The following is a 27562-nucleotide window of genomic DNA, read 5'->3' as shown; positions in this document are numbered from 1 at the left end:
GTGTGTTATGAGCTTCTGGAGCAGAGACCCCTTGCAACTCCTTGGGACGTTCCCCTGTGTAGTATGGTGCCCGGCACGAGCGGCTGATGGAGTCACTCCTGAGTCTCCCAGGGGTCGTAAGGGGAGAGTTTCTGCCTCACCAGATGGCCTCCAGGCACATGTATGTATGCCTGCTTCCTGGACCCGGTGTCCAGGCTCACGCAGCAGGCTGGGGCTGCTCGTTTTCCTGTTCGGTGGCTCTAGTTTGGGAGAGCAAAATGCTCTGGCTAATGGAACTTCAGAGTCTCAGCAATTTGCAATGTTTTTTGTTTTTGTTCTGGTCGGGTTATGGCACCCACTGCTACGAAGGCGAGGAAAGGAAGATTGGTGTTGGAGGAGGTAGTGTGTTACATCATTAATTGTTTTACTTTTAAGCTTTTTATATTTCTTGCAATAAAGCAAGTTTTCTTAGAATAAATAATGCTGGGAGCTTATCACATAGTAGGCATATGTGTTGTCCTCAGTACGTTCTGAATTATCTGGGTTTATTTTTGTCTCTCGGGTTCACTTACAAACAAATCAAGGCTGCATTTTAGCTAACAGAAATAGAAAGAATCTCAAAATTTATTTTGTCATTTTTCAGTGGCTTGAGTTACAGTGATTGTGATAACTTGGTGAAAAAGCCATGTAACAAGTGAACCTCGCATGTGGTTTATTGTGAACATTTTGGTATGGGTTTTGTTTGTTTCTAAGCACCTATATACTTTTTTTTGGTGTTGAATCTCTCATTTTGTGGACCTTAGTTTCTACTTAAGAAAGCCTAAGATGGGATTAATTGACTTCTCTCTTTTGCCCTGAAGTCTGGAGGCAGCGTGTCCATGGGCACTGCAGAGGCTCCAGAAGTATCTGGGATCCAGGGCCCCTCAGTCTTTTTCTTCCATCACCTTAAGCAGGTACCTTCGATCCACAAGGCTGCCCATGGTCACAGGATGGCATTTGCAGGCTTAGCTGTTGCATCCTTGCCTCCAGGTGGGAAGAAGGCGGTGTGGAGGAGGGGCAGAAGAGCACTTGCGGGCTCACCCTCTAGTCCCACTGAGTAACTTCCATTTCCGTCTCCACATCTGTCAGTTTTTACTGAGGAATGAAAAGTGACTAGAGCAATTATTTATTTCACACTTATAGGTCTAGGTCAGCTGCCAAATGGGGTTCAGCTCTGTTCCCAAGCCTGTCGTTCCAGTAGCGGAGAGGGAGAAACAACTTCCAGGGACAGTCTCTTCTTAGGTGGATGTCATTCCCAAAAGGAATGAGCAGAGACACAGAAGCCACTTTAAGTCTCTTCCTCCTCAGTCTCGTCGGTGGAAGCCAGACATATGAGCAAGTGCAGAGCCAGTGAGCGGGGAGGCTGGTCTGCCCACAGTCCGTGAGGCAAGAGCAGACACGAAGAACAGGACAGGCAATGCAGTCTGCCACCGTCTCCTTGGCCAGAAAGTCATCCCAGTTCTGCTGGGAAGCTGGAAAATGTCTTTCCTTAGCTGCGTGCGGGGTCCTGTTAGGAAGGCCAGTAGTGAACCTGGGCGCGGAGGGGTAGCTGCTGGCAGTGCCTGCTCCAGGTGACAGGTCTTCCCTCTCCTTGCTCTCTGCAAGCCACGGGATGATAGTGAGACCCAAGCTTGGCCGAACCCATGCTGTCCTCAGGCACTTGGACTCTTGAGAGAAGTGGTCGTGTCACACACCTCAGGAAGCCAGCAGTAGTGGCCAGTCCAGGGATGAGGCGGTGGTGGTGCCCGAGGTGGGTGTCCCAGCCCCGTGGCCCATTTAGCACAACCTTGGCTGTGTTTTCAGTCGTGCAGCTGCTCCTCTGGTCTTAGTTCACGAGTCGTCTCTCCATTTCCCCATCTGCCAGAGAACTGCTTTGTGATTGAAGTTAACTAGAGTTGCTTTCTGTTGCTTGCGACCCGGGACTTGCTGCAGTGTGTGAGGTCTAGGCAAAGTAAAAACGTGCGACTTTCACAACTTTATCTGAAGCGTAGTGGACGAGCATAGGGTTTTGAGCCATGTCACCTTACGATTAAATCCCAGCCCGCACCTGCTAGCCGTCAAGTCCCTTCTCCCTCCTCGAGCCTCAGTGCTGCCTTGGGTAGCCCTGCTGCATCCTGACCCCTGTGAGATTGTAAAGTGATGACTGTAAGAGTATTGCGAAGTGTTCTGCTCTGAGCTCTTGGCTGGACCATGTATTGTCTGGGCCGTGGACTTGTAATGTAGGAGAACTGATGGTGCCTCAACTGGAAAGCTTTCTCCAGAACTTCTGGAGTTCTGGAAAGCAGGTGAGGAAGGGCGGGAAGCACTGTTAGTGCCCACTCTGAGCGAGGCTCTGCGTAGACCCCGGCCGCCACCAGGGCCCGGTGCTTGACAGACAGGTTCGGTGAGTGAACGAGTGTGTGCAGCATGCTTGGGTGCAGTTTCATGGGATTTGGGTGAGTCTGAAGGGTTTAGATAGTTCTGCTGCAGATCGCCGTCCAGCGACTCCTCCTAGATGTCATGCCTCCGACTGGGCGCGGGGAACAGTGATCTTGGGCTGCTCCCTAGTTGTTGTTTTTTTTTTTTTAAGATTTTATTTATTTATTTGACAGATGGAGATCACAAGTAGGCAGAGAGAGAGGAGGAAGCAGGCTCCCCACTGAGCAGAGCGCCCAATGCGGGGCTCGATCCCAGGACCCTGAGACCACGGACCCAAGCTGAAGGCAGAGGCTTTAACCCACCGAGCCACCCAGGCGCCCCTCCCTAGTTGTTTATTGTGAGTTGGGGAGATTTTTAAATTTCCTTTTTGGCCTAAACTTGAATGTAACAGTTCTTATTGCTAACTTACCACTAGTCACCACTAAACAATGGAGAGTGTGAACAGGAAGTTTAAAGAAGAAGAGATAAAGGTGGCCAGTGAAGATAGGAGAATTCTGTCTCAGTGATAGAGACACCCATGAAAACAAAGAAGATGCCATTTCTACGTACTAAATTTGTAAAGATGAAAAGAACAGAAAGAAGGAGAAAGAAGACCTAGTGCCGACTAGTAATGGGGTTTGCTCACTCCCCAGCTGCAGGGCCGGCCTGCACACCCAGGCAGGTGGGGGCCTTACCTTGTCTGCAGGTGGGTTTGACTATGCTGTTGAGCGGGTGACCCACGCACACCCTTCATAACTCGGGAAGTGCACGCCATAGGGTGACCCTTGGTCTGTGCCACCCTGGCCTCTCTGCGGGGAACAGCTGCTTCCAGGGTCTGATGTATTTCCTGTGAGGTGCTCTGTGCACGTACACACAGTTTGAAACCTAATTTTATGTTCCCTGCACCTGCTCGGGTCAGTGTGGCTAAGGTATATTTTTGTCCATTATGTCTGTTACTAAATTTACTAGCATGTAGTTGTGCGTAACTTTTATAAACTTATGCAACATCTGTATTTATGTTTCCTTTTTCATTCTAGTGTTGTTTACTTGTACCTTCTCTGTTTTCCTTGTCTTGGTGGAATTTTGTTGGTTTTATCTTTCAAAGATTGAACTTGCTGGCGTTATTGGCCTGTACTGCTGTGCGCCTACAGCTCATTACACTCTGCTTTTCTCTCTGTCACGTCTTCTTTCTTGGAGAACATTCTCTGCTTTTCTTTTTCTTGCTCCTCAAATTGTAAACTTAGCTCATTGATTTCCAACCTTCTTTCCAAATACAAGCGTTTCAGGCTGACCTGCAGACTCTCGGAGCCGCGCGCATTAAGTTTTGATGTCTCGTGTCATCACTTTACGTCAGCTGAAGGGGTTTTTCGATTCCCTTTATGAGTCTTTGTTTGACAACCCCCCAGTTATTTAGAAATGTTTTTTTTTTTAATTTCCAAGCATGTGGCTTTGTGTTTTGTTTTGTTTTGTTTTAGTTAACTGTCATAAAAAAAAATTGAGTTCTAGCTAAACTGCAGTGCGGTCTGAGAATGTGGTCCATGTGGCCCCAGCGCCTGCGTGCGGTGTGCGCTGCCCGGCGGGAGGGCAGGAGGCCGTGCAAGCACGTCACCTCAGTCTTGTTCCCTGGGTTATGGAGGTATTCTCTCTTCTTACTGTCATTTTGTCTGTTTGATTTACTCACTGCTGGGGAACACGTGTCTCAGTGTTCTCTGCTGCTGGACACGTCTGTTTCTTCATGGGCTTTGTTAATTTGGGCTGTATTATTTATTTTGAGGCCAGGTTTTCAGGTTTTTTAGAAGATTTTGTTTATTTCAGACAGAGAGCGAGCGAGTGAGAGAGAGAGCACAAGCATGGGCGGGGAGGGACAGAGGAAGAGGCGGACTCCCCACAGAGCCCGATGTGGGGCTCTGTCCCGGGACCCTGGGATCCTGACCTGAGCCAAAGGTAGATGCTTCATTGACTGAGCCACCTGGGCCCCCAGGTTTTCAGTTTCAGAAACTGTTTTCTCTTCCTGGTGAATTAAACCCTTTGGCATTATGAAGTGACTGTCTTTATAATTAATAGTGCTTTTGCCTTCAGTTTTACTACATCTGATGGGCAGTAGTGCTGCACCACCTGTGTTTTTGGTCAGCACTGCCACTTCTCATTTTCTTCGCTTCTGTGTCTTTATGGGTTAGATGTAGGTCTTGGAAATGGCAAATAGCTGCATTTTTATTTTTTTTTATTTATTTTTTTTTTTTTAATAGCTGCATTTTTAAAGAATCCGTTTCGTCCGATAACATCTGTTTAATTGCTGAAGCGTTTAGATTGCTCATCCCGCTGTATTTTGTACACTCGGTTTTTTCCATACTTTCTGTTCTTTATTTTTCTTCTTTCTTGCGTTCTCTTGGATTGTTTTTTTTTTAAATATGTAAGATGCATATAACATAATATTTACCATATTGACCACTTTTTAAAAGATTTATTTATTTGACAGAGAGAGGGAGAGGGAGACAGTGACAGCACGAGCAGCAGGAAGGCAGAGGGAGAGAGACCCGAGGCAGACTGCACCAAGCGTGCAGCCCAACACAGGGCTCATGCATCACGACCATTTTTGTTTTAAGATTTTGTTTATTTGGTTGACAGAGATCACAAGTAGGCAGAGAGGCAGGCAGAGCGAGAGAAGGGGGAAGCAGGCTCCCCGCTGAGCAGAGAGCCCGATGCGGGGCTCGATCCCAGGACCCTGAGATCATGACCTGAGCCGAAGGCAGAGGCTCAACCCACTGAGCCACCCAGGTGCCCCATCTTGACCATTTTTAAGTGTACAGTTCAGTGGCGTGAAATACGTTCTCGTTGTCGTGCTACTACTGTCTGTTGGATTGAAGCTGCTTCTTTTTCTTTTTTTTTTTAAGATTTTATTTATTTATTTGACAGAGATCACAAGTAGGCAGAGAGGCAGGCAGAGAGAGAGAGGAGGAAGCAGGTTCCCCGCTGAGCAGAGAGCCTGATGCGGGGCTTGATCCCAGAACCCCGGGATCATGACCTGAGCCAAAGTCAGAGGCTTCAACCCACTGAGCCACATAGGCGCCGCATCTTTTTTTTTTTTTTTTTTTTTTTTGAGAAAGAGAGAAGGCACATGCATCTGGGGGAACAGGGGAGGAGAGGAGAGGGAGGGGAAAGAGCCTCAAGCAGACTCCCTGCTGAGCTTGGATCCCAACGTGGGGCTCAGGTTCAGGACCGTGAGATCGCGACCTGAGCTGAAATCAAGAGTCACCACTCAAACAGCTGAGCCCCCCAGGTGCCCCTCAGACTGAGGTTTAATTGGTATCACACAGTGTACATAGTGCCATCCACCGCGTTTTCATTTTCCATTTAACAGTAGAAAATAAATATCCCCATTGTTGTGGACGAAAGTGGGCTTGTGTCCCCTCCCCCCACAATTCAGTGTTCACACCTTAACCCCCAGAGTGATAATACGTGGAGATGGGGCTTTGGGGAGGTAATTAAGGTCAGAAGAGAACAGAAGGGTGGGGCCCCCATGATGGGATTATTAATACGTGGCTGGAACCCTTCTCCGATATGAATACACAGCAAGGGGTGCAGCTCTTATCTTGTCCCCATAGCTGGGACTGTTCACTAAAAGATTTCTTCTTTTTTTTTTTTTTTGCATTCCCAAATTCATAACCCTAAAGGAAGGGTGGCACATTAAACACTAGAGCCTAAAACTGTGCTCAGCCAAGCTCAGGTGCCCAGCAGTTTTTGTCCCACCAAACAAGAGTCCGTGGATAACTACACAGTGGTTTCCTCAGAATACTTCAGTTTGATAGTTGATCCTGGGAGAGAAGTCACAGTAATGATCTTAGGTTGAACAAGGCATTATTTTTTTAAAGATTTTATGTATGTATGTATGTATTTATTTATTTTTAAAGATTTTATTTATTTCTTTGACAGAGATCACAAGCAGGCAGAGAGGCAGGCAGAGAGAGAGGAGGAAGCAGGCTCCCTGCTGAGCAGAGAGCCCGATGCGGGGCTCGATCCCAGGACCCTGAGATCATGACCAGAGCCGAAGGCAGAGGCTTTAACCCACTGAGCCACCCAGGCGCCCCTTATGTATTTATTTTAGAGAGAAAGAGCACAAGTGAGGGGAAGGGCAGAGGGAGAGAGAATGTCAAGCAGACTCCGTGCTGAGTGTGGAGCCCAACGTGGGGCTCGATCTCATGACCTTGAGATCATGACCTGAGCCAAAACGAACAGTCGTATGCTTAACCAACTGAGCCACCCAGGCGCTCTTGAACAAGGTATTATTATTTTTTTTTTGAACAAGGTATTATTAATGAAAGAACATTTCTGGGAGCTCCAGGAGCCTCTGGTCTTCCAGAAGGTGGTCCCATGGACCCTAGAGGTGTTGTCAGACATCCAAAGTTAGCTGGAGAGGTCCTTTTCCACCCAGATACTGCCTGCCCATCCCCATCTCAGGAGCCTGCTGTTGGCCTCTGGTCAGTCCACAGGTTAAGTGTTCAGGTTTCAGCTGACATCCCATTAGGTGGCGACAGAGAGCACAGAAAGAAGTGTGCGGGGAGGGAAAACTGGTTTCGCTTCATGTTAGAAAAAGCACGTGGGGTGTTTGTGCGCATTGGTCAGATTTTACCACAAAAGGCATCTGAAGGGTTTTGCCATCTTTTCTCCCTCCTGTTCTCCTCAACCCATGTCTCCCCCACCACCCCCCTTCCTGCCCCAAACTAAGGTGGGTGGGTCAGAAGAGCAAACAGCCAGACACCACATCCTCAGTCGCCGCCGCCGCTGAAAGCAGCAGCGGTCATGCAAGCTGGGAACCTGCCACGCCCTTCACTGCCCACATTCCTTTATTTCTCCCACCTGTGTCTTCTACAGCCTTTCCTTCGCCACCAAGCCCTCATCTCACGAGGACTCCTCCTACACATTTCTACCTTCCACGAGGTCCCTAGAGTCAAATCTCACTCCCCCGCTTTAAACCCAAGAACGGCACCCCTGCCTTCTAATAGCATCAGGGCCTCTGATGTGACCCCTGCCTCCTCCTGTCCTCTTCCGTTCTTTGCTGCTCTTGCATACATGCACCCCGCGCCTATAGAGAACTGCTCTCCTGCCGCTGACGGTGTCCGGCGCTCCCTTGCCACATTTGCCCTCTTACTCTTGAAGACTCAGTTCAAGTATCTCTTCCCAAAGAGAACCCTAAGTAAGCCCCCGGGCCTTATCTGGGTTAGGTCTGCCCCTTTCATTCCTGGCTCCCCACCAGTACGTCACACTAAGAGAGCAGCCTGCACACCGTCACAGCCCATGGGCCTCAGCCAGGAGGAGAAGCTGTGTCTCCTGTGTTCAGGATCCATGTCCGCCTGAAAAGCACGGCTGTATCACTCATGCCACTCAGCTTTCCAAGCCCATGCACCCCCTGTTGCAGGCTTGTTCACTGCCCAGACAGTCCCCCTCTGCCAAGGATTTGGTACCAGGCCTGCAGTCTTTGTGTCTCTATCCCAGTCCCTTCCATCCCACAGGTGACTTAAGTGTGCATGTAGATGGCCCTTAAGCCCTCCTCTGTTCCAGTGAGTTCTGCCACCCACTGCTGTAATCACAGCTTGGAATTTGCCATCACTGGAAACTGCTCTACCCACAGAACTCTAACAGACAGCTCTGCTGGTAACAAAGACTTCTTGTGCTCTCAGCTCACAGATTCCACCCTTCCTGGGACCCTGTCACTTTCTTCTCTCATGACTCATGCCCATCACCATACGAACGTGTTTTAGGATTTCCTATCTTCACTGAGCACTCCCTCCTCATCTCCCTCCCAGTTTTATTAGCCCTTTGGGCAAGCTTTTCTAAACTTGACTACTTGTCTTCCCGTCCTCACCTCCTACTCTGCTCAGCCTAGTTCATGGACGTTTTCTTCCCCCATGGTCCACAGAGCAGTCCACAGAACATCCCCCAGTGGATGTTCCCCGGTAGACGTCCATGTTGCCATGGCCAGTGGTGAGTCTTCCTCTTGACATGGTTGTTCCTTCCTGGAAACCCTTCCTCCCCTGTGTCCCTTTGGGGACCCCACCCTTTCCTGGTGCAGCGTCACTGGCTGAGTTTTATTTTCTTTGGACACTTCACCTCACATCTAAGCCCCGCTCTGTGGGGTGGGGGAACTCCCCCCCCCCATGACTTTGATGGGAGGCCGGGTGACCTGACTAGTCGCATAAACGCCAGATGCTTCCCTTTTTATTTTATTTATTTATTTTTAAAGATTTTATTTGACAGAGATCACAAGTAGGCAGAGAGGCAGGCAGAGAGGGAAGGGGAAGCAGGCTCCCCGTGGAGCAGAGAGCCCGATGTGGGGCTCGATCCCAGGACCCCGAGATCATGACCTGAGCTGAAGGCAGATGCTTAACCCACTGAGCCACCCAGGCGCCCCTGGATGTTTCCCTTTTCAGTTTCCCTATTAGCCACAGCAGCAGTCAGCGAACTATAGCCCCAGGCTAAATCTGGCCCACTGCCTGTTTTTATAAATAAAGTTTTATTGCAGCCCAGCTCCGCCCCTTCCTTTATGCTTGTCTGTAGCTGTTGTCCCAGTGTACCAGGCAGATGCTGCGTCTGCTCTGCCAGAGACCCTCCGGTCTGCCACACAAAACACTGTCTGGCCCTCTACAAAGTAAATTGCTTGAGTCCTGCACAAGGGCATGGGTGTGAGCGGCGTGTTCAGACCCATCCTTAGAGGGGTCATAGCCAGCAGAGGAGCCCTAGCTCAGCGTCTGAAAGGATGCTGGAAGGACAGGTTGCTGGGCCACAAAGTGGCCGTGGTGCTGGTGGTCAGAGCTGCCCCCTGCAGGGCGGCAGAGGCATTGTTCGCCGCCTTGTGCCTGCCTGGCAGCTGGATTGGAACACTGTTTCTGGCCACCTGCACTCCACCCTGTTCCTCCAAGCCTGTAAGGACCGTCTGGCCACCCACTAGCCTTTTTTCCTTAATTTTTGTTATTGTGGTAAAATACACATGACAGAATTTACCCATTGAACCATTTGCAAGTGTAGCGTTCTGTGGTATTAAGTACATTTATATCGTGGGGACATCACTACCTGTTATCTTCCAGTAGCCTATTATTCAAGTCTTTGCATAAATCCGCTAGAGCTGGTCTCTGTCACTTGCCACCAATAATCTGAGCAGATACCCATTATCATGCTGCTTCTCCTCTGTCTCTTTTGCTAACTCCTTCTTATCACAGCCACAGAGAGTTGGGGGAGGGCTGTCCACACTTGGCGTCCACGTGCCTCTGTCACTCACCTACCTCTTCGGACCTCGGTGCTGAGGACGCCTGATACCTGTCTCCAGCCCAGACCCCTCCCCCGAACTGCAGGCTTACATATCCAACAGCCCTTTAGATCTTTAGAAAGTGAAATGCCTCGATGTTGAAAACATCTGATTTGGAAGTCAGAACGCTTGGTCTGTGCTCCCCCTGCCCCCAGCGCACACGTGCCCTCCGCTGCCAGCATCTAGACCCGCCACCGAATCACCGGCCTGGAGGCTGTTGTGCCGGGAGCACGGTTAGCGGGCGGCCTGCAGGTCCTTTGCGCTTTGCTGGGCCTCGGCAGCAAAAGGCTCCTCGCCAAGGTCGTACCACCGTTTCCAGGGCAGCACCAGGTGACGGAGCCAGGTGGGTATACGACCGCCCCCACATACCCCTGCCTTCTCCGTCCAAGTGCGCAAGAGCCGTGTTGGGCCCGTGGAGCACTTCAGCTCTGCCAGGCCGGCTTCCTGCCCCTCTCGTCCCGGATGTCAGTCCCTGATAAACATTCAGCGCCCAGACCACGAACTCACCCTGCAGCCCCTGCCGTCTCTGTGTGTGTGGGAGCTCTGCCCTCCCTGCCCTCCGCGCCTCGCACGCTGTAACTTCATCATTAGGGTGAGTGTTTTAAACTGTTCATCTGCTCATGCCCGTCCTCGGAGTAAAACCCTCTGGGGGCTTCTTACCCTCTCAGAGTGAAATCCGAAGTCCGTTGCCTGGAAGCGAAGCCCGCTTCCTGGGCCTGTAGCCTACCCAGTGGCCGGGCCTTAGAAGAACCAGGTTTGGTTTACTGTGCTACTGTGGCTATCGCGAATGTCTCCATTTTTTTTAACCAGAGGCCCTGCGTTTTCATTTTGGACTGGGCCCTGCAAGTTACTCGGGCTGGCCTGCTTCATTTTGAGCTCATCGGACCCTTCTTACTCCCCTGGGTCCGGCCCACCCCTCTCAGCTTTCCTAGAATAGGCCAGGTTGTTCCTGCCTCAGGGCCGTGGCTCTTGCTGCTCCTTGTACCTGGGCCCCACTTTACGTGACCCACTCCCTCACCCCTCACTTCCTTCGGGTCTGGGTTCAGGCTCCCCTCAGAGAAGCCTCCCCCAGGGCTCAGGCCCCTGCCCGTCTCGCAGCCCTCTGTGCGCAGCGTGTGCACACCCGCGAGTGCGGCACGGACGGCGCTGCCAGGACGTGAGCTCCTTGCCCGCTGTCTCCGGGCCTGTGCCGCTCACGGCTGCCCTGCGCTGCCCTGCGGCTGTGTGGGTGCTGTGCACTCCTGGTCCTCTGCTGTTTCTATCTTTTTTTTTTTTTTTAAAGATTTTGCTTATTTATTTGACAGAGAGATCACAAGTAGGCAGAGAGGCAGGCAGAGAGACGGGAAGCAGGCTCCCTGCGGAGCAGAGAGTCCAACTTGGGGCTCTATCCCAGGACCCTGGGATCATGACCCGAGCTGAAGGCAGAAGCTCTAACCCACTGAGCCACCCAGGCGTCCCGGTCCTCTGCTGTTTCTGCCTTGGAAGGTGTTTGTGTTTGCTTCTCCCCTCGGAATGCCTGGAGCGTTCTTTCTGTTATCCTGAAAGCTGAGGAGGTTGACCAGAGTCTGTCTCACTGCTAAGTGTTCCTTGTCACATGTTCCTGGGAACACATTGTGTTCTTTCAAGGTACAGATGTAGCTCGTCTTTGTTTCAGGTCTGTTCTCTTGTATTTTCGGTAGCATCTTCTGTTCCATTCTGGGGCTCCCTACTACGGGAACACAAATTATCCTTCTGTTGGATTGTCTTTGTCTCTCTTCCAGTGCTGTTAGCTCTGCTGTAAGTGCTGTAGCTTTCGTTTTTTTCATCTGCGTTCACTGTTTGTCTGATTTGACTTTCAGCTATGTATATTCTGGCTGTTTTTAAACATATCTATTAGTTCCATAATGATGCGTTTTTGTCTGCAGTTTGTCTAGGTTGGGAATTTGCCTCTTTGTTCTCATCGTGTTTTATCGTCTCATCTTTGAATTCTTTTTTTTTTTTTTGTAAGTCCATCCCTTTGTTGGGATGGGCTCCTGTTGGTTTTTTTTTTTATTTTTTTTTATTTTATGTATTTATTTGACAGACAGAGATCACAAGTAGGCAGAGAGAGAGAGAGAGAGAGAGGAGGAAGCAGGCTCCCTGCTGAGCAGAGAGCCCGACGCGGGGCTCAATCCCAGGGCCCCGGGATCATGACCTGAGCCGAAGGCAGAGGCTTTAACCCACTGAGCCACCCAGGTGCCCCTCATCTTTGAATTCTTATTGAAAACGCACTCCTACAAAGTCGTGAAGAATTTCCTTCTTTTCCTTGCAGCGTATTCTCTTCTTGGTGAACGACTTTGCCTTTCCTAAGCTATCCCTTTTTTTTTCTTTTTGCCATAATATGTTTGCAGAGTTACCATGTCATTTCCAGATAATTCTGTTTGCTTTGGTACAGCGGGGGAGTTCTTGGCTTTTTCTTCCTGGTCTCTTGGCATCCTTTCTCACTGCTGTCTCCCCCGGGCTGTCTTGAGCTTGGTGTTGTGCGGTCAGAGAAGCTGCGCCCTTCGGTAGTCTTCGGCAGTATCCAGATTCTTCTTCCTGACCAGAGAAATGTAGTAAATGTCGTATGCCAGGGCTCAGTCTGGCTGCTTGAGGGACGTATATGCCATTCCACAGGGATGTGGGAGAAGGACGCAGCTTAGGCTCTGCGTGGTTCCCTGGGTCCGTATGTACCCAAGAGTGGTCACCTCCCACAGAGCCCACCTGGCTTTCTGGGAACTTCCCAGCAGGAGATTCTGTAGTTCCTGGGTCTAAACGGAAAAAGTGACAGACTCCCACCCAGTTGTTTCTCTCTAGCTTATTGCCTGAGGTCTCTGGGTATTTTCAGCTCCCCAGCATGGCTTCCGGGGGTGGGACAGGGGCCAGAGCTCCAGTAGGCTGCTGGGTAGGTTTTATGTCCCTTTGTTTGACGGAGGCTTCCCTTCACACCTCCTCCTACCTTTGTTTCTCAGTTTTATTAGAGGTTGGGAGAGAGCAAGTCTGTGGGAGGTTGTAACCAGCCGTTTAAAGCTAATTCTCTAGTCCATGTGCAATCAATTCTGTCATGTGGCATGTGATGCAGTGGTCATGGGAAGCAAGTCACGGCCCTGTCCCCTACACTTTCTCTGGCTGCTCTTGGATGCTTTTATTCTCGGTAAACGTCGGGCTCTGAAGGGAGTTCCAGTGGGCTCTGGACTGGAAGAACAGTGTCTGGGCCCCGTGGCATCTTCTCCCCGGCTAGCACTCAGACAAGGGGAAGTGACTGAACGCGCCAGTACTTGTCTCCAGGCGTGTTGCTTACTTCCCTAGCCAGTCCCCAGAGTTGTCTCTGGGGTAGAAATTTCGTCCCTCCTGCTTGTCCAGTGCTTCCCCATGGCTTTGAACCCCTGTCGTCCAAAGCCAGGGCCAGTGTAGGATGGGGACCCAGGGTGCTCCTGGAGAGGTTGCTGGGACAAATGGGATCTCCATCCATATCTATGTATCACTTTCTGGGTATCCGAGCCGTGCAGGCTCCCTGGGGCACTGCGGCGTTTCTCTGCTGTCCCCCTTCTCAGCAGTGCCCAGGGAAGCCTCAGCCTCTTACTGGCCTTCCTTGGAGGGTATGAGTGGTATTCCAGACCCTTCCGTTTGCCACCAGCAAACTGCACTCCAGCCGGCCTGGCTCCAGGTTCCTGTTATTCTGGCCTTGAGGACTTCTTAGGGCTCGGCTCTGTTGGGGAATCCTATCCACAGACCTTCCTGGTGGGTCCCTCCTGCACTCCCGTATTGGAGCCGGGGAGAACAGCGCAGACACTCAGAGTACCGCAGCCGTCGGTGGCTCCCTTCCTATTCGCCAGCACTTGCAGATTTGCCCCTTTTTTCCTATGTCGTTGGCTGTTTCGGTGGGCTCAGATGTCATCACTGGGAAGAAGAACCTTGTTAAGAATGCAGATAGGAGGTGACCTACCCTAGTGAGAGGCTCTTACAGAGTTCTCGCTTCCATTATTAGAGATTTCCTTTCTGCCTCTTTTTTCCCCAAAAATACATTGCCTCTGTTGAAAATTTATTTTGGCAAATACTCTGTTTTCTGATAAAAGCAATCAATGCTTTGATAAAAGCTTGTAAAACTTACATGAAGTATACAAAGGTAAGAAGAAACCAGTATCAACAGACGAGTCAGGGAAGAAGCAGCTGTGGGAACATATTGCTGGGCCCGAAAAGGCAAGTGTAACGTGAGTGCATGTGGAGACGGGCTGTCGGTATGCCGAGGACTGGGTATTTGTCATGGTATTTGTCGCCGGAGGGGTCCCACCACTCATGCACATGATGACTGTGAGCACCCCGTGGCACGTAGGAGCCAAGGCACTTGGGGACATGATGGAAGAGAAGTTTCCAGATGTGGAAGCTAGAGAACGGAGAGCAAATTCAAACAACATGGGCTTTCCAGGAGAAGACATAAAATAGCAGAAACATCAGTAGTGAGGATTGGGTTCTTGGTTTTCTCCCGTTCTCAACTCACCCGGCCGGCTCCCTCTCCAGTTGCCTTCATGGCGCAGCCGGTGGGGAAGCCGCCTCATGACCGCAGCCTCACCGGCTTTACCAGCTTGGGCCCTGCCCCCACCCCAGCCGCAGGAGCCTCACATCATCAGGCCATACTGTTGCCACTGCGTCCATATTCCGGAGTTCTTCCCCTACATTCAGTATCTCCCCTGTCACAACATGTGGTAGAATGGCAATGGTTTCATGACGGACTCTCTGCTCGGAAGACAGACAGCACCAGAGAAAAATAAGAAATGGATGAAGGTAGGGGGCGCCTGGGCGGTTCAGTCGGTTAAGCTTCCGACTCTTGGTTTGGACCCAGGTCATCTCGGGGTCCTGGGATGGAGCCCCGGGTCGGCTGCATGCTCGTCGTGGAGTCTGCTGGAGATTATCTCCCTCTCCCTCTCTCTCTTTGCTCATGCGTGCGCGCTCTCTCTCCCTCTTAACCGACCTCCCCCCCAAATAAATAAATAAAATAAAATAAAGACATAGGTGCAGGTAGAAAGCTTGTCTTCTTGCTGTAGCATTCCTGGCCCGAGCGCAGCTCATCCTCAGTGCCCAGAAGAATGTTAGCTACTGAGTGAGCGAGCGGCCGCAACACTGCCCTGTGTGAGCCCCGCCCCTTGGTCTTCCTGTGATGACTTCGGTCGAAAGACTGTCCCTACCTGCCGAGCGTTCCAGAGTGGCAGCACTTTCTGCTGCCCAACTCTACTGCTGTCTAGTTCCAGACCATTTTCAGCCCCATTTCAACCCCAGAGGAAACCCTCTGGAAAACAGCCTGGTAGTTCCTCAAAAGGTTAGACATAGAATTCCCATATGACCCAGCATTTCCATTCTGGGTGTAGACCCAAGAGAACTGAAAACGTACCCATGCAAAAACTTGCACGCAGACGTTCAGAGCAGCTAAAAGGCGGAGACCCCGCAGCTGCTCGTCAGCAGACGCACAGACGAAGCGCACCGTTCCCGAACGACGGGGTGCTACTGAGCCATCAAGCGGGATCGAGTCCTGATGCGCACCGCAACACGAATGAGCCTAGAAAGCGTGATGCTGAGTGGAAGGAGCCGGTCACAAAAGGCCGTCTCTCGTTTGATTCCATTTATATGAAATGTCCGGAATAGGCAAGTCCAGAGAGGCAGAAAGCAGATTAGTAGCTGCTGAGGGCTGGGAGTAAGGCGACCTGGGCGAGTAGCTGCTTAATGGGTATGGGGTTTCCTCCGGGGGTAATGAGATATTCTGGAACTAGCTAGTGGTGACGGTTGCACAACTCCGTGAATGTACTAAGTGCTGCTAATGGCAAATTTTATGTTACGTGCATTGTACCACAATAAAAAAAAGATTGATCAAATGCCCTCAGAATATTTCGCCAGCAACCTTCAACTTGGCTGAATGCCTAGTCATTAAACTTTTTTTATGTCATTAAACTTCTTGAACTAAATTCTTTTCAGCTGCCATGGTTACCATGTCCTGGGCTTCAGAGATGGCATGCACATCAGCTTGGTCTAGTCTGGCGTATATCACCCTCCGTCCTACACGGGCCTCTTTCTCTCAGATGGGCGGCAGTGTTGGTTGCCTGGGCTCTGCCTGTAGCCAGACAGGGTTGCTTGGAGACAGCTGTGGGTTCTGAGCACTGCTTGGGCATCGTAAAACCTACCTTTACGATTTAGGGTAATGGAGTCAGCTGTCATTTTAGTAGGGTGTTAGAAAAATTGAGATACAATTCACATACCGGGAAATTCAGCCATTTAAAGTGAACAGTTCGTCGGCATTTAGTACGTCCACAATGTTGTGCAGCCATTACCTCCATCTGGTCCCAGAACATTTTATCACCACTAAAACACGCACACACACACCCGAAACTCTACGATCATTAGGAGTCACTCCCTATTACCCACTACCCCTAGCCCCTGGTAATGACTGATCTACTCTCTGTGGATTTGCCAATTTGAATCATTTTATATAAATGGAATTAGATAGCATTTGTCCTTTTGTGGCTGGCTGATGTCACTCAGCATAGTGTCCCCAAGGTTCATACATGTTGTGGCCGGTGCCAGAATTTCATTTCTTTTTAAAGCTAAATAACGTTCCACCGTGTGGACGGACCACGTTTTGCTTGCGCAGTCATCTGTCCGCGGGCCCTCGCGCCGTTTCCGCGTCTCGGCTGCTGTGAACCATGCTGCTGTGAGCACGGGTGTGCGGTTCGTCTGGTCCCTGTTTCCGGTTCTTGGGTCTACAGCTAGAGTGGAGACGCTGGGTCCTCTGGGAACTCCGTGTTTGACCTTTAGAGGGACTGCCTGGCCATTCTCCGCGGTCGCAGTGTTTGTGTAAACCTGCTTTTCTTCCCCCTGTGCGACGGACGCATGCTGTGGACGTGAGATCTGTCGTACGGCCCCGGCGCCTTCATCTGCAGAGGGAGCTCCCTTTGACGGTCACGAGCTGTATTTTATTTAGCTTTTCAAAACACAGCTTCTCTTGCATCTTCTGAAAGCTGACGTATTTAAAAATACGCGGAATTCAGAGCCGCTGAACTTCGGGTTCTACTGCCATAGCCTTGGAGCTGAACCCCATTTGCTCTGTTGCTCCCCAGACACCACTGAGACACTGTCTTCCTGTGCCAGTTGGATTTCTCTCAGATCTTTAAAGGGACTGCAGCTGGCATCTCCAGGCGCGGCTGCCTTTACTGTTCCGTGCACAGAAGCCTCCTTGATTCGGGGAGTCTGCAGCGCATGCTGGAGGTAGAGAGAGTTGGAGGCACGGGGTGAACGACACAGCAGGATGGAGGTGGCCGCTGCAAGACGGCCGTTTCTCTCCTTTGGTGCCCGACCATTCACCCGGGGAGGAGCCCCCGCCTTGGCCGCGTGGGTCATGGCCTCGTTGTGGGACTCGGGCTCCTTCTGCAGCTCAGCGGAATGGGTGCCTCGAAATGAACCGTGCTGAGAAATGCTGTATCCTGAAATTGGCCTTGTGCAAACATGACTGAAATGGGGCCAGGATATGTCAGCTGCTGCTTTCGCCGGGTTTCTTTTTCATCTGAAAGCCTTGGGGGTTGAGTAGTCCCTCCTCAGTCCCAGGTGTCTGGCCAGCCGTGCCTGCCAGCTGTTGGTTGCCTGCACCCCTGTAACGTACAGGGGCCCGGGGTCCCACGAGAGCCAGGTACAGCTTCCCAGGGCAGCCTTCTGCGGGCTTACTGGAGGTTTCTTTCCTTGCGAAAGTACCGGCAGTTCTCTCCGCCAGGCCCCTTGGGATACAGTAACGCGGCTTGAAACCAGATGCCTGCAACTCTGGTTTTCCTTCGCTAGATTAAAGGAAAGATTTGATATAATGTTTGTGTTCTAGAAGCCCAGTTACTAGATGATGTTTTATTATTCAAGAGCCTTCTTTCCTGCCTCGTAGATATTGAAGGTTTGTGAGGGCCCTTGTGCTTCTGTGGTACGTGCGTTCCTGAAAGACTCGTGCGTTCTACAAGTCACACAATAAAAAGTAAGCGCTGTTACGGAAAAATGGGAGGGGTAGACCCCGCCGAAGCTACGTGATTAGAGCTCACTAACAAAGTCATTGACAATTCAGGTTAAAATTCTGGTTAAGAGACATAACACACTGAAATGGCCGTTGGCATTTGCAGCCCGTATCGCCGTCAGCCGGGCGCTTCCCGCGGCGCCGCGCAGGTCCTGTTTTGCGCAGTCCCTGTGCCGCTTGAAGTGGGGGCCTGGGCGAGGCCGCCTTTGGCAGTGATTTTCTTTTCTTTTCTTTTTAAATTTAAGTCGTCTCTGCACCCAGCGTGGGGCTGGAGCTCATGACCCCGAGATCAAGAGTCGGACGCTCTTCCGACGGAGCCAGCGAGGTGCCCTTGCGATGATTTTTCTTTAAACACAGGGAAAGAACCCTGACGCCTTCCCTTCCTTCACACTCACAGCTGTACTGTATGCAGGGTAACACCACTGTGGTTCTTTGAGCCACTAAAAGAAGGCTCTTGAACAAGGTTTCTAGCTTTCCCTCTTAACGTATTCGTATAATGTGAAAGTGTTCTCCTTAATTGTTAGAATACTTGCCCAAAACTGCTTCAAGATACCGCTGTCCACCTGCACAGTTTCCACTTCCATTGATGTCTCCCCCCCACCCCCCGCTTTCCCAGCGTGCTGCCACCCGAGCACTGCGCGCTTCCCTGAGTCACTGTCGCCACGCTGCCCTCAGAAGTGCTGCTCGAGCCTGGCTCTCCCGGGGGCATACCGTGTACTCTTGACCCTCAAGGAGCTTAGCGCCGTGCTGACGGGAGCCTACTCCATTCCCCACATGCTGCCCCCGTGACCCTGCCCTCCCTGTCACCACAGATTGTCACTGCCCATTCTCCTAGGCCCTCATGTACCGCCCCAGCCTCATCTCCTGCCGGCCCAGCTCAGCAGCGCTCAGCAGGCTGCGGCAGCACCCACGCTCGTCCTCTCTTCACTTCCTCGGACTGCGCCTGCTTTGGGTGCTAAGCCTAGCGCCTGCTCCTCGCAGCTCTTGGTCAGAGGGATACAGGCATCAAAAGAAGCAAAGGCAGCACAGCCTCTGCATTGTGGTGGTCGCGAGGCGCTCCTGTGCCTGGCACTGTGCGTCGAATGCAGAGCCCGTGAAGAAGGCCCGCGCTCTCAGGGCGTGGAGGGCTCACCTGTGTCCTGGTGTATTCCAGCGGCATGGGGGCGCAGGGCCCTCTTGCTCATAGGGTGGGGAAGGCTCCTCAGAAGTGCCATCTTAATCCAAAAGAAGACGAGAGACAGGGCCAGCCCAGAGCCATTGGTGACGCGGGGTAGGAGTCATTAGTCACTCCTCCCTCTAGGGATGGAGCTATTCACACCACCGCCCGCTGTCACTGCTCTGTCCTGAGCCGTCCTTGCCAGCCAGTAGAACTCCTCCACCCTGGAAACCCAGCTCAGACCTTCCTCCTCCAGGGAATCCCCATCTCTGGGCTTCCCCTGGCCCCGGAACAGGGAAGGGTATCACTATTCTTTTGTTACTTCTTTGTCCCCCTGACGAAACTGGGGGCTCTTGAACACCAGAGAATGATGCAGACGCCGCCGTGGTGTTCCGGCCCCAGGCAGAGTCCGGCTCAGGGCAAGGGCGGTTGGTGTGAACATACATCAGCTCAACCAGGACCGCAGACAAGCTCCCCAGGCCCGGAAGGGAACTTCGGGTCCTCCTTTTTCTTTTCATCTGTAGCACTGATGAGCTGGATGGTGGTTTTTCTGGGGATCCTCTCAGCTCCAGAGTAAATGAATGTGTGAACTAGGTGTTCACTCAGTTCTCCTACTCATCTCAGGTTTGTGAGTGCGTGTGCGTGTGCATGTGTGTGTATGGTGTGTATAGTCTGATTCAAAGGAGGATAAAGAGGGCTGTTGTGTTGTTTTTTTTTTTTTAATGTGTGTTTCAGCAAATTCCATAGCCCCCGGTGGGGTGAGGAGGCCTTAGGGAGTTGGGTTGCCCTGGGACCGAGCAGGTGGATTCCTGTTTTGCATCATTTTTACCCCCAGTCCCCCACCCAGTGGACTGACTTCCAGGCTGCTTTGTGGGTGTTTGTCGTTTGCTCTTGCAGAGAGGTAGCAGTCACTATAGAGTGACAAACCTGGGTGCCCCTCGGTGCACAGATTTGAATATCACCATATTGTCATAACTGCTTCAAGTAATTTTTTTTAAGTTTTTATTTATTTATTTATTTATTTATTTATTCATTCATTCATTCATTCATTCGTTTGATCACAAGTAGGCAGAGAGACAGGGGGTGGGGAGCAGGCTCCCCGCTGAGCAGAGAGCCCGACACGGGGCTCAATCCCAGGACCCTGAGATCATGACCTGAGCCGAAGGCAGAGGCTCAACCCACTGAGCTGCCCAGGTGACCCTGCTTCAAGTAATCTTAATTTAAAAGAACTAAAATACTACGATTGAGTTAAAGGCTCTTTTAGTCCTCACGTTTGGTGCTATTAAAAGTTCATTTGTATAAAAAAAAAGTTCATTTGTTATACACTTAGATAGGGTTTAAAAGGTAGTTTTTATGTTATGAATGTTTTACCACAAGAAAAAAACTTACCAAAAAAAAAAAAGGAAAACCCAAGACAGTTCATTTAGGACCAAGTCAGAGTCTGGGCACAGCTGGGTCTCCTCAGTGGCTAGTATCAAAGAGCTATATTCGCCTGTCCTCGAACTTCTAACCATGGACGTGACTGTAACCCCCCACCTGTTCCTGGCCCAGGCTTCCCTGTCCTCAGTGACACCACTGTCCTCCTAGGCATTGGCCAGGGTCCTTAATTCATCCCTTTCCCTCACCCACACCAGCCTGTCTTCAGCTCTGTCGCTCCACCTCCTGGATACTTCCCAGATCCTCCACTGTCCCCACCCTGGGCCACCGGTCCCCCTGCTTTCCTTTTTGACTTCCTGAAGTCTGCTTTCCACACAGCAAGTACAGTGACCCTCTGAAGATGAGAGCCCTCATCCCTTCCCCTGCCCAGGGCTCCCCAATAGCACCCTGACAGAGCCATCCACATCCCCCTTGAGGCCTCTCTGCTACCCAGAACCTTCTTCTGGCACGGAGCCACGTGGCTTGCCCCCTTGCTTCCTATAGGCTTTTCCTTCTTTTGTTCCCCATTGTGTTCCAGTCAGTTTGTTGTTTTGGACACTCACCTTGTCACAGTGTCACCTAGTGCAAGGAGCCCTTTCAGCCAGACCAGCAACTGTGCCCTTTGACTTTCTCTTTCTCCATCCAAGAACTCCCCTGCCTTTCTGCCCCTACAGGCCACCTTAGAACCACAACCACCCACTTCTCCCAGGGCCAGCCTGGTTCCCTCCATGAGCACAGGGTACGTTTCCTGCTCCTGGGTGCCACATTAGGCCTTAAAATACGTCCCACCAAGGATGTGCAGAGCACTGTGATCAGAGGTATTTGAAATAAATCTTTTCTCTGTGGTATGGTACCAGTTTGATGTATAGTTAAATTCATGTGTTTGTGTTTGCGGTCTTCCGTATAGTAGGGTTTTGTTACCATTTGTTTTTGTTTACATTTTGGGTATGTAAACTTCCATGTGATTCAGAGAGGTTTTGCCTCACGCCTATACCTTACCTCATTCTCACCCTCCCTGGAACTAGAAAGCCCTTCTTCCCTTGTTTCTGCCATGAGAGGCTGCGGACAGTGTGTGGGCGGCCCTCTCCTGCGTGGCTACCGAGGCTGTAGGCTTAGTGGCAGCCTTTCGGTCAGCACGCCCTTGCTGGCAGCGCTCCGAGTTGTCTGCAGCGTTGGGGCAGGAAAAATAATGCCATTACAAATATCATACACCTGTTGTTTTGCATTTCTGGGGTTGTCTCTTTAGAGTAGAGTTTTAGAAGGGATTGCCGCTGATGGCGTTGCTACTCTTGACTGTTTCTAAGAGACATTGCTGGGGCATGTGGTTTTTGTACTTGACCTTATGTGGTGGCTAAACTGTTTGGGGCGTATAAATGAGCGTTCTGGAGGAGTCAGAGACCTTTCCCATGGGTGCGGTGTTGTCCCCTGACTCCAGGACTGTCCAGGTTCAGGGTGCAGCCGCGGCCTTCAGCAGTGCCCCTCTGGTGGCCTGTGTAGAAGTGGTCGTTCAGCCCATCTGCCACTGTGCCATGGCAAACTCTCTCTCTCCCCTCTCGGATGGGGCATAGAGGCCCCAGGCCACACCTGCCTTCCCAAGATTCTTCCTCATTTCCTGCTGAGACGTTAAGACTGTGAGAATTGAAAACTGAGCTCTGTGCTGTAGCAGATTAGAGACCCTCACTTCACAGCAGGAGAAGATCCGTGGGCCATGGGCTGAATCGGGATGACCCCGGCAGCCGTGGTTAGAGCCCTGAACTGCTGGGGGATGACCCAGGATAGGGAGGAACTCAAGGGCAATTTTGTCTCCAGACCCCTGACCTGAGCTGTTTAGAAAAGGCATGTCCTTATGGTGCCAAGTGAGTCCTGATACAAACCCCCCTTTGGCAGCTTACCCATGTCCTTTGAGTCTGGTTTCCAGTGCGCACCGCAGTGCCTTCACTGGAGTCTCCAGAGTGTGAACAAGGGGGAAGTTGCTTGGGGTAGACCAGCCAGGAGGCACTGACCAGTACCGACACGAGCCTTGTGGGACAGGGCAGCTGTAGGGCTGAGATACTGAGGACAAGAATAGTCTTACTCTTTTCTAGAATGAATTGCCGAGAGCGCCTGGGTGGCTCAGTCGGTAAGCGTCTGCCTTTGGCTCAGGGAGTCCCACATCGGGCTCCCTGATGAGCAGGAAGTTTGCTTCTCTCTCGTGACCCTCTCCTGTCTCATGCTCTCTCTCTCTGAAATAAATAAAATCTTAAAAAAAAAAAAAATAGAATGAATTGCCGAAAGGCCAGCAGACAGCCAGTTCCAAGCCCATGATTCTTTCAGAGCCTCCCCAGCCCGGGTCGTGTTTCTGCCCTCTTAGCCCTGCCCTGAGAACATCATGGCCAGACTCTGATTCCGGGGTCCGGGGCCTCATGGTGGTCATTTCCACTGCACGCAAGGAAGGGACCCTGCCCCGTGGAGCCAGAGTCCAGGAAAGGAGCCCCTCTGTCCGTGCGGGAGAACGGGAGGCGCCCGCCCCGGAGCGGGGAGCGGCGCTTCTGTGCCTTCGCCCTTACTCTTCCCTCCGCTGGTCGGGCCAAGGCGGTCACGTGGCAAGGGAATGTCCGGTGATAAAAGGTCACCAGACCCGGGACGGCTTCTCTTCTCACTCCGGAAGCCGGGGCAGCAGTTTCTGGTTGCCCAAGTTGGCCAGAGTTTACGTAGCGCCTTTGCGACTTCTCTCCCTCTGGGGTGTTGGTACCTAATGTCATGATGAGGAAACTAAGGCGCGCAGGATGTTGAGGTCACTTGCTTGGGCCCGTGTTTTAAAATTGCAGAGTCAGGATTTGAGCTCAGGTTGTCTGGCTCCGAAGCTTGTTCTTTCCACAGCACTGTGCTGTGCCCCGCCTCCCAAGGGGGCAGCGCGAGGCTCTGTCACCGTCAGTAAGTCGTCCTGTGCCCCGTGACTGGCTTTTGCCAAGCACGCAGTTGAGGAACGTTCAACTGCAGAAGCCAGAGTCACGCCCAGGCCGGGTCTGCACGCCCGGGAGCCCCGCCCGCGTTTCGGGTGGGCAGCCCCCTCTGGCAGTCAGGGGCCTCCCGTGGGCCGCCCGGCCCGGGGGCGCTCGGGCACAGCCCGTAAGGTGGCCCCCTCCACGGCGCCGCACCAGGAAGCCACACGCTGCTTCCACCCAGGAAGGTGCCCCCCGGCCAGGCTGCTCGCTCTCCTGTGTGCTAGGAGGGGGACTCCGAGTGCTCACAGGACGGGTCGGGCAAAGCCCCAAGGCCCTCCAGAAATCCATGAAGGGGAGCAGTGGCAGGACCCGGGCAGGCGGCGGTGGCAGGGCAGCCCTGGCTCTCAGAGCCCTGCCTTGCCGGGGCGCCCCGGCCTGCCGCCGCCCGCTTTCTCGAGAAATCCGTGCGCTCCCTGTGGCACTTACATGCTTATTTAACACTCCAGGGAAGAAAAGTCAGAAGACCAGGATCTCCAGGGCCTCAAGGACAAACCCCTGAAGCTCAAAAAGGTGAAGAAGGATAAGAAAGAAGACAAAGAGGGCAAGCATGAGCCCCTGCAGCCACCGGCTCACCACTCTGCTGAACCGGCAGAGGCAGGCAAGGCGGAGACCTCAGAAGGCTCGGGCTCAGCCCCAGCTGTCCCAGAAGCCTCTGCCTCCCCCAAACAGCGGCGCTCCATCATTCGTGACCGGGGGCCCATGTATGACGACCCCACTCTGCCCGAAGGTTGGACCCGAAAGCTCAAGCAAAGGAAGTCGGGCCGCTCCGCTGGGAAGTATGATGTGTATTTGATCAAGTAAGTAGGGGTGACTCCCGCCTGCAGAGCAGGGAAGGCTGGGTGGGCAGGAGGTCAGGGACAGGTGCTAAGACACTGGTGGGGGGATCCCTTAGAGTGGCAGCCCTCTGTTGCTTGTAGATCAAGAAAATGTGTGTGCGTCTCTCCCTCTTGCGTTGGGGGCTTCAGTAGACCGCCTGCAGACCGCAGCAGGTACGTCTGGAACGATGGTGTGCAGAGCTCGCCACCCTGAGTGAGATGGACACAGGGTAGCAGAGTGCGACTTCTCGCCACCAGCCCTTGAGGTCTTGTCAGCAGGTAGCAGAGCGGTAGGGCCTCCCCAGGGCCACAGGGAGGACACCAGGAGAAGTCCCCTGGCAAACACTGAGGACACAAGGCCCTGCTCAGGCCGGACCCGCCATGCGTAGTGGCCTGTGCTTGGAAGACAAGCAGAGCTCTCTGGCTTCCTCCCATTTCCTCGCTGGAAAACAGCCAGCTGAGGGGCTCTTCTCAAAACCTGTTAAACTCCTCTCCTTCCTGGGAGTCATTCTGTGACGTGTCTTCATGACCCAGGAGAAGTAGGAATTCACAGGACTCAGTCCGCTCCGTGAGACATGCTCTCCATCTCTCCGTGTGCCTTTCCAGCTGTCACTGGTGCACTGCCCTGCTTTGAGCCGGGCTGCTCGTTGGGCATTTTGTGTCCAAACAGTAGCTTCCAAGCCAGAGCTTCAGAGGAGGCCTGAATAAGTATGTTTCAGTTCTGGCCCTTAGACGATCCAGAAAAGGTTAACAGTTTTAGAAGGACATTTGCAGACAACCTCGTTTGATTCCAACAACTCTGACAAGGGGGAGCGAAGCACTGTCCTGCGGACAGTTGAGGAAGCCGATCCCAGAGAGGCTAAGCGGCATGCCCAGGTTCCGGCAAAGGAGTACTCTACTTACTGACCAGGCCCAGGCCCCGGCCAGCAGAGTGGGGCCCCCCTGGCCTGATGGCTCAGGAGGGTCCCCAGGCCAGGCCCCTTTGGGGGCCAGAGGAGGGGCCTTGGTGGCAGGTGGACCCTCAGGGGCATCCGGGCAGCAGCTGCAGAGCAGCTGGCACCCAGCTGTCCCGTCACTAGAGCACACCCTGCAGGTGCCCACCGCCCACCGACCCAGTCACTTCGTGAGCGACCGTGGCCATGCCCCTCTAGTTTTCACCTGTTTTGGCTTTTCTTTCACGGGACTCTCATGCAATCATGTCATCAGGCAGGTCAGTTGCAGAACATGCTGTCACAGAGTTCACCGTCTTCTGCTCTGCCCCATCTTTGTACAGTAGCACGAAAGCTTCTAATCATTCTTTCTGTCTCTCCGTTTGTCCCCACAGTCCCCAGGGAAAAGCCTTTCGCTCTAAAGTGGAGTTGATTGCGTACTTCGAAAAGGTAGGCGACACCTCCCTGGACCCTAATGATTTTGACTTCACGGTAACTGGGAGAGGGAGCCCCTCCCGGCGAGAGCAGAAACCACCTAAGAAGCCCAAATCTCCCAAAGCTCCAGGAACTGGCAGAGGCCGGGGACGCCCCAAAGGCAGCGGCACTGCGAGACCCAAGGCAGCGGCATCAGAGGGTGTGCAGGTGAAAAGGGTCCTGGAGAAAAGTCCGGGGAAGCTGCTCGTCAAGATGCCTTTTCAAGCTTCACCGGGGAGCAGGGCCGAAGGGGGCGGGGCCACCACGTCCGCCCAGGTCATGGTTATCAAACGCCCTGGCCGGAAGCGAAAAGCCGAGGCCGACCCCCAGGCCATTCCCAAGAAGCGGGGACGCAAGCCAGGCAGCGTGGTGGCGGCCGCTGCCGCCGAGGCCAAGAAGAAAGCCGTGAAGGAGTCTTCCATCCGCTCCGTGCACGAGACCGTGCTCCCCATCAAGAAGCGCAAGACCCGGGAGGCCGTCAGCATCGACGTGAAGGAGGTGGTGAAGCCCCTGCTGGTGTCCACCCTGGGCGAGAAGAGCGGCAAGGGACTGAAGACCTGCAAGAGCCCCGGGCGGAAGAGCAAGGAGAGCAGCCCGAAGGGGCGCGGCGGCAGCGCCTCGTCGCCCCCCAAGAAGGAGCACCACCACCACCACCACCACTCGGAGCCCCCGAAGGCACCGGCGCCGCTGCTTCCGCCCCCGCCCCCGCCCCCGCCCGAGCCGCAGAGCTCCGAGGACCCCGCCAGCCCCCCTGAGCCCCAGGACTTGAGCAGCGGCGTCTGCAAAGAGGAGAAGATGGCTAGAGCGGGCTCGCTGGAGAGCGACGGCTGCCCCAAGGAGCCGGCTAAGACTCAGCCCGCGGTCGCGACCGCCGCCACGGCCGCAGACAAGTACAAACACCGAGGGGAGGGAGAGCGCAAAGACATTGTTTCATCCTCCATGCCAAGGCCAAACAGAGAGGAGCCTGTGGACAGCCGGACGCCCGTGACCGAGAGAGTTAGCTGACTTTACCCGGCGGATCGCAGAGCAAACCAACAAGAATAAAGGCAGCTGTTGTCTCTTCTCCTTATGGGTAGGGCTCTGACAAAGCTTCCCGATTAACTGAAATAAAAAATATTTTTTTTTCTTTCAGTAAACTTAGAGTTTCGTGGCTTCAGGGTGGGAGTAGTTGGAGCATTGGGATGTTTTTCTTACCGACAAGCACAGTCAGGTTGAAGACCTAACCAGGGCCAGAAGTAGCTTTGCACTTTTCTAAACTAGGTTCCTTCAACAAGGCTTGCTGCAGATACTACTGACCAGACAAGCTGTTGACCAGGCTTCTTAGGGTATGCCTGCACCTCCCCTCCCATCCGACCTCACCCCGCCCCCCCATGTGGTCATTAGGGACAGAGAGTGCCATTGGTGCCCCCGTCTCCGCTCTCCTCTCCCCCACCCCAACCCTGCCCCACCCCCGCCCTCCGGCTCCCCCGCCTTCCCCATCCCCACCCACATTGGGACAAGGAGGTGTGAGGCAGGAGAGACAGGTGGATCCTTTAGAGAAAAAGACAGAGATGGCCAGTGGCTACAGCCCCTGCGTGATCTCACCCATGGTGGCACAAATCCGGACCCACGCCAGTCCCAACCCAAAACTGACTAGGACATTTCACAGGACAGGGAAGTAGCACCTGTTTGCTCCAGTTCTGGCCTGGCTAGGAAGGGGTCAGTCCTTGTGCTACTGGGTGTAGACTGGCCTGAGCCAGGTGAGAGGACGGCGCAGGGCCACTCTCCAGTGAGTGGCACGAGAGAGAGAGAGAGAGCGAGCGAGAGAGCAGGGGCAGGGGGCATGGAAGCAACAGGACGAGGCACAGGTAGGCTGGCCCCGGGCTCCTGGGCTCCTCCGGGTGGCAGAGGGCAGTGGGGCCGCTGGAATTCCTAGTCGCTCACAGCAGTCTGTGGCTGGTAGGTAGAGCCCTAGTGGGCAAGTTGGGGTGCCAGGGGGAAAGAGGGGAAAATGTTCTTCCAAAACTTTCCAATTCTGCTCCTTTAGGGACAGCTTAGGACTATTTGC

General features: G+C 52.9%; 1 protein-coding gene across 5 annotated transcripts in view; it reads left to right on the top strand.

Annotated features, from left to right (window-relative positions):
• MECP2 (methyl-CpG binding protein 2) overlaps positions 1-26651 on the top strand; it is a 59067-nt gene extending 32416 nt beyond the window's left edge. For 3 of the 5 annotated variants that reach the window (XM_080795118.1, XM_080795119.1, XM_080795120.1), the window contains 2 exons: positions 23744-24094; positions 25437-26651. In XM_080795118.1, coding sequence (XP_080651244.1) covers positions 23744-24094; positions 25437-26520 — 1435 coding nt within the window. In that variant the 3' untranslated portion in view covers positions 26521-26651. The remainder of the gene's footprint in view (positions 1-23743; positions 24095-25436) is intronic. The other 2 variants (XM_080795121.1, XM_080795122.1) reach the window with 1 other exon arrangement.
• The last annotated feature ends 911 nt before the right edge of the window (positions 26652-27562 follow it).

The sequence above is a fragment of the Martes martes genome (genome assembly GCF_963455335.1).
Source record: "Martes martes genome assembly, chromosome: X".
Lineage (NCBI taxonomy): Eukaryota > Metazoa > Chordata > Mammalia > Carnivora > Mustelidae > Martes > Martes martes.
This window is presented reverse-complemented; position numbering and strand designations above follow the sequence as displayed.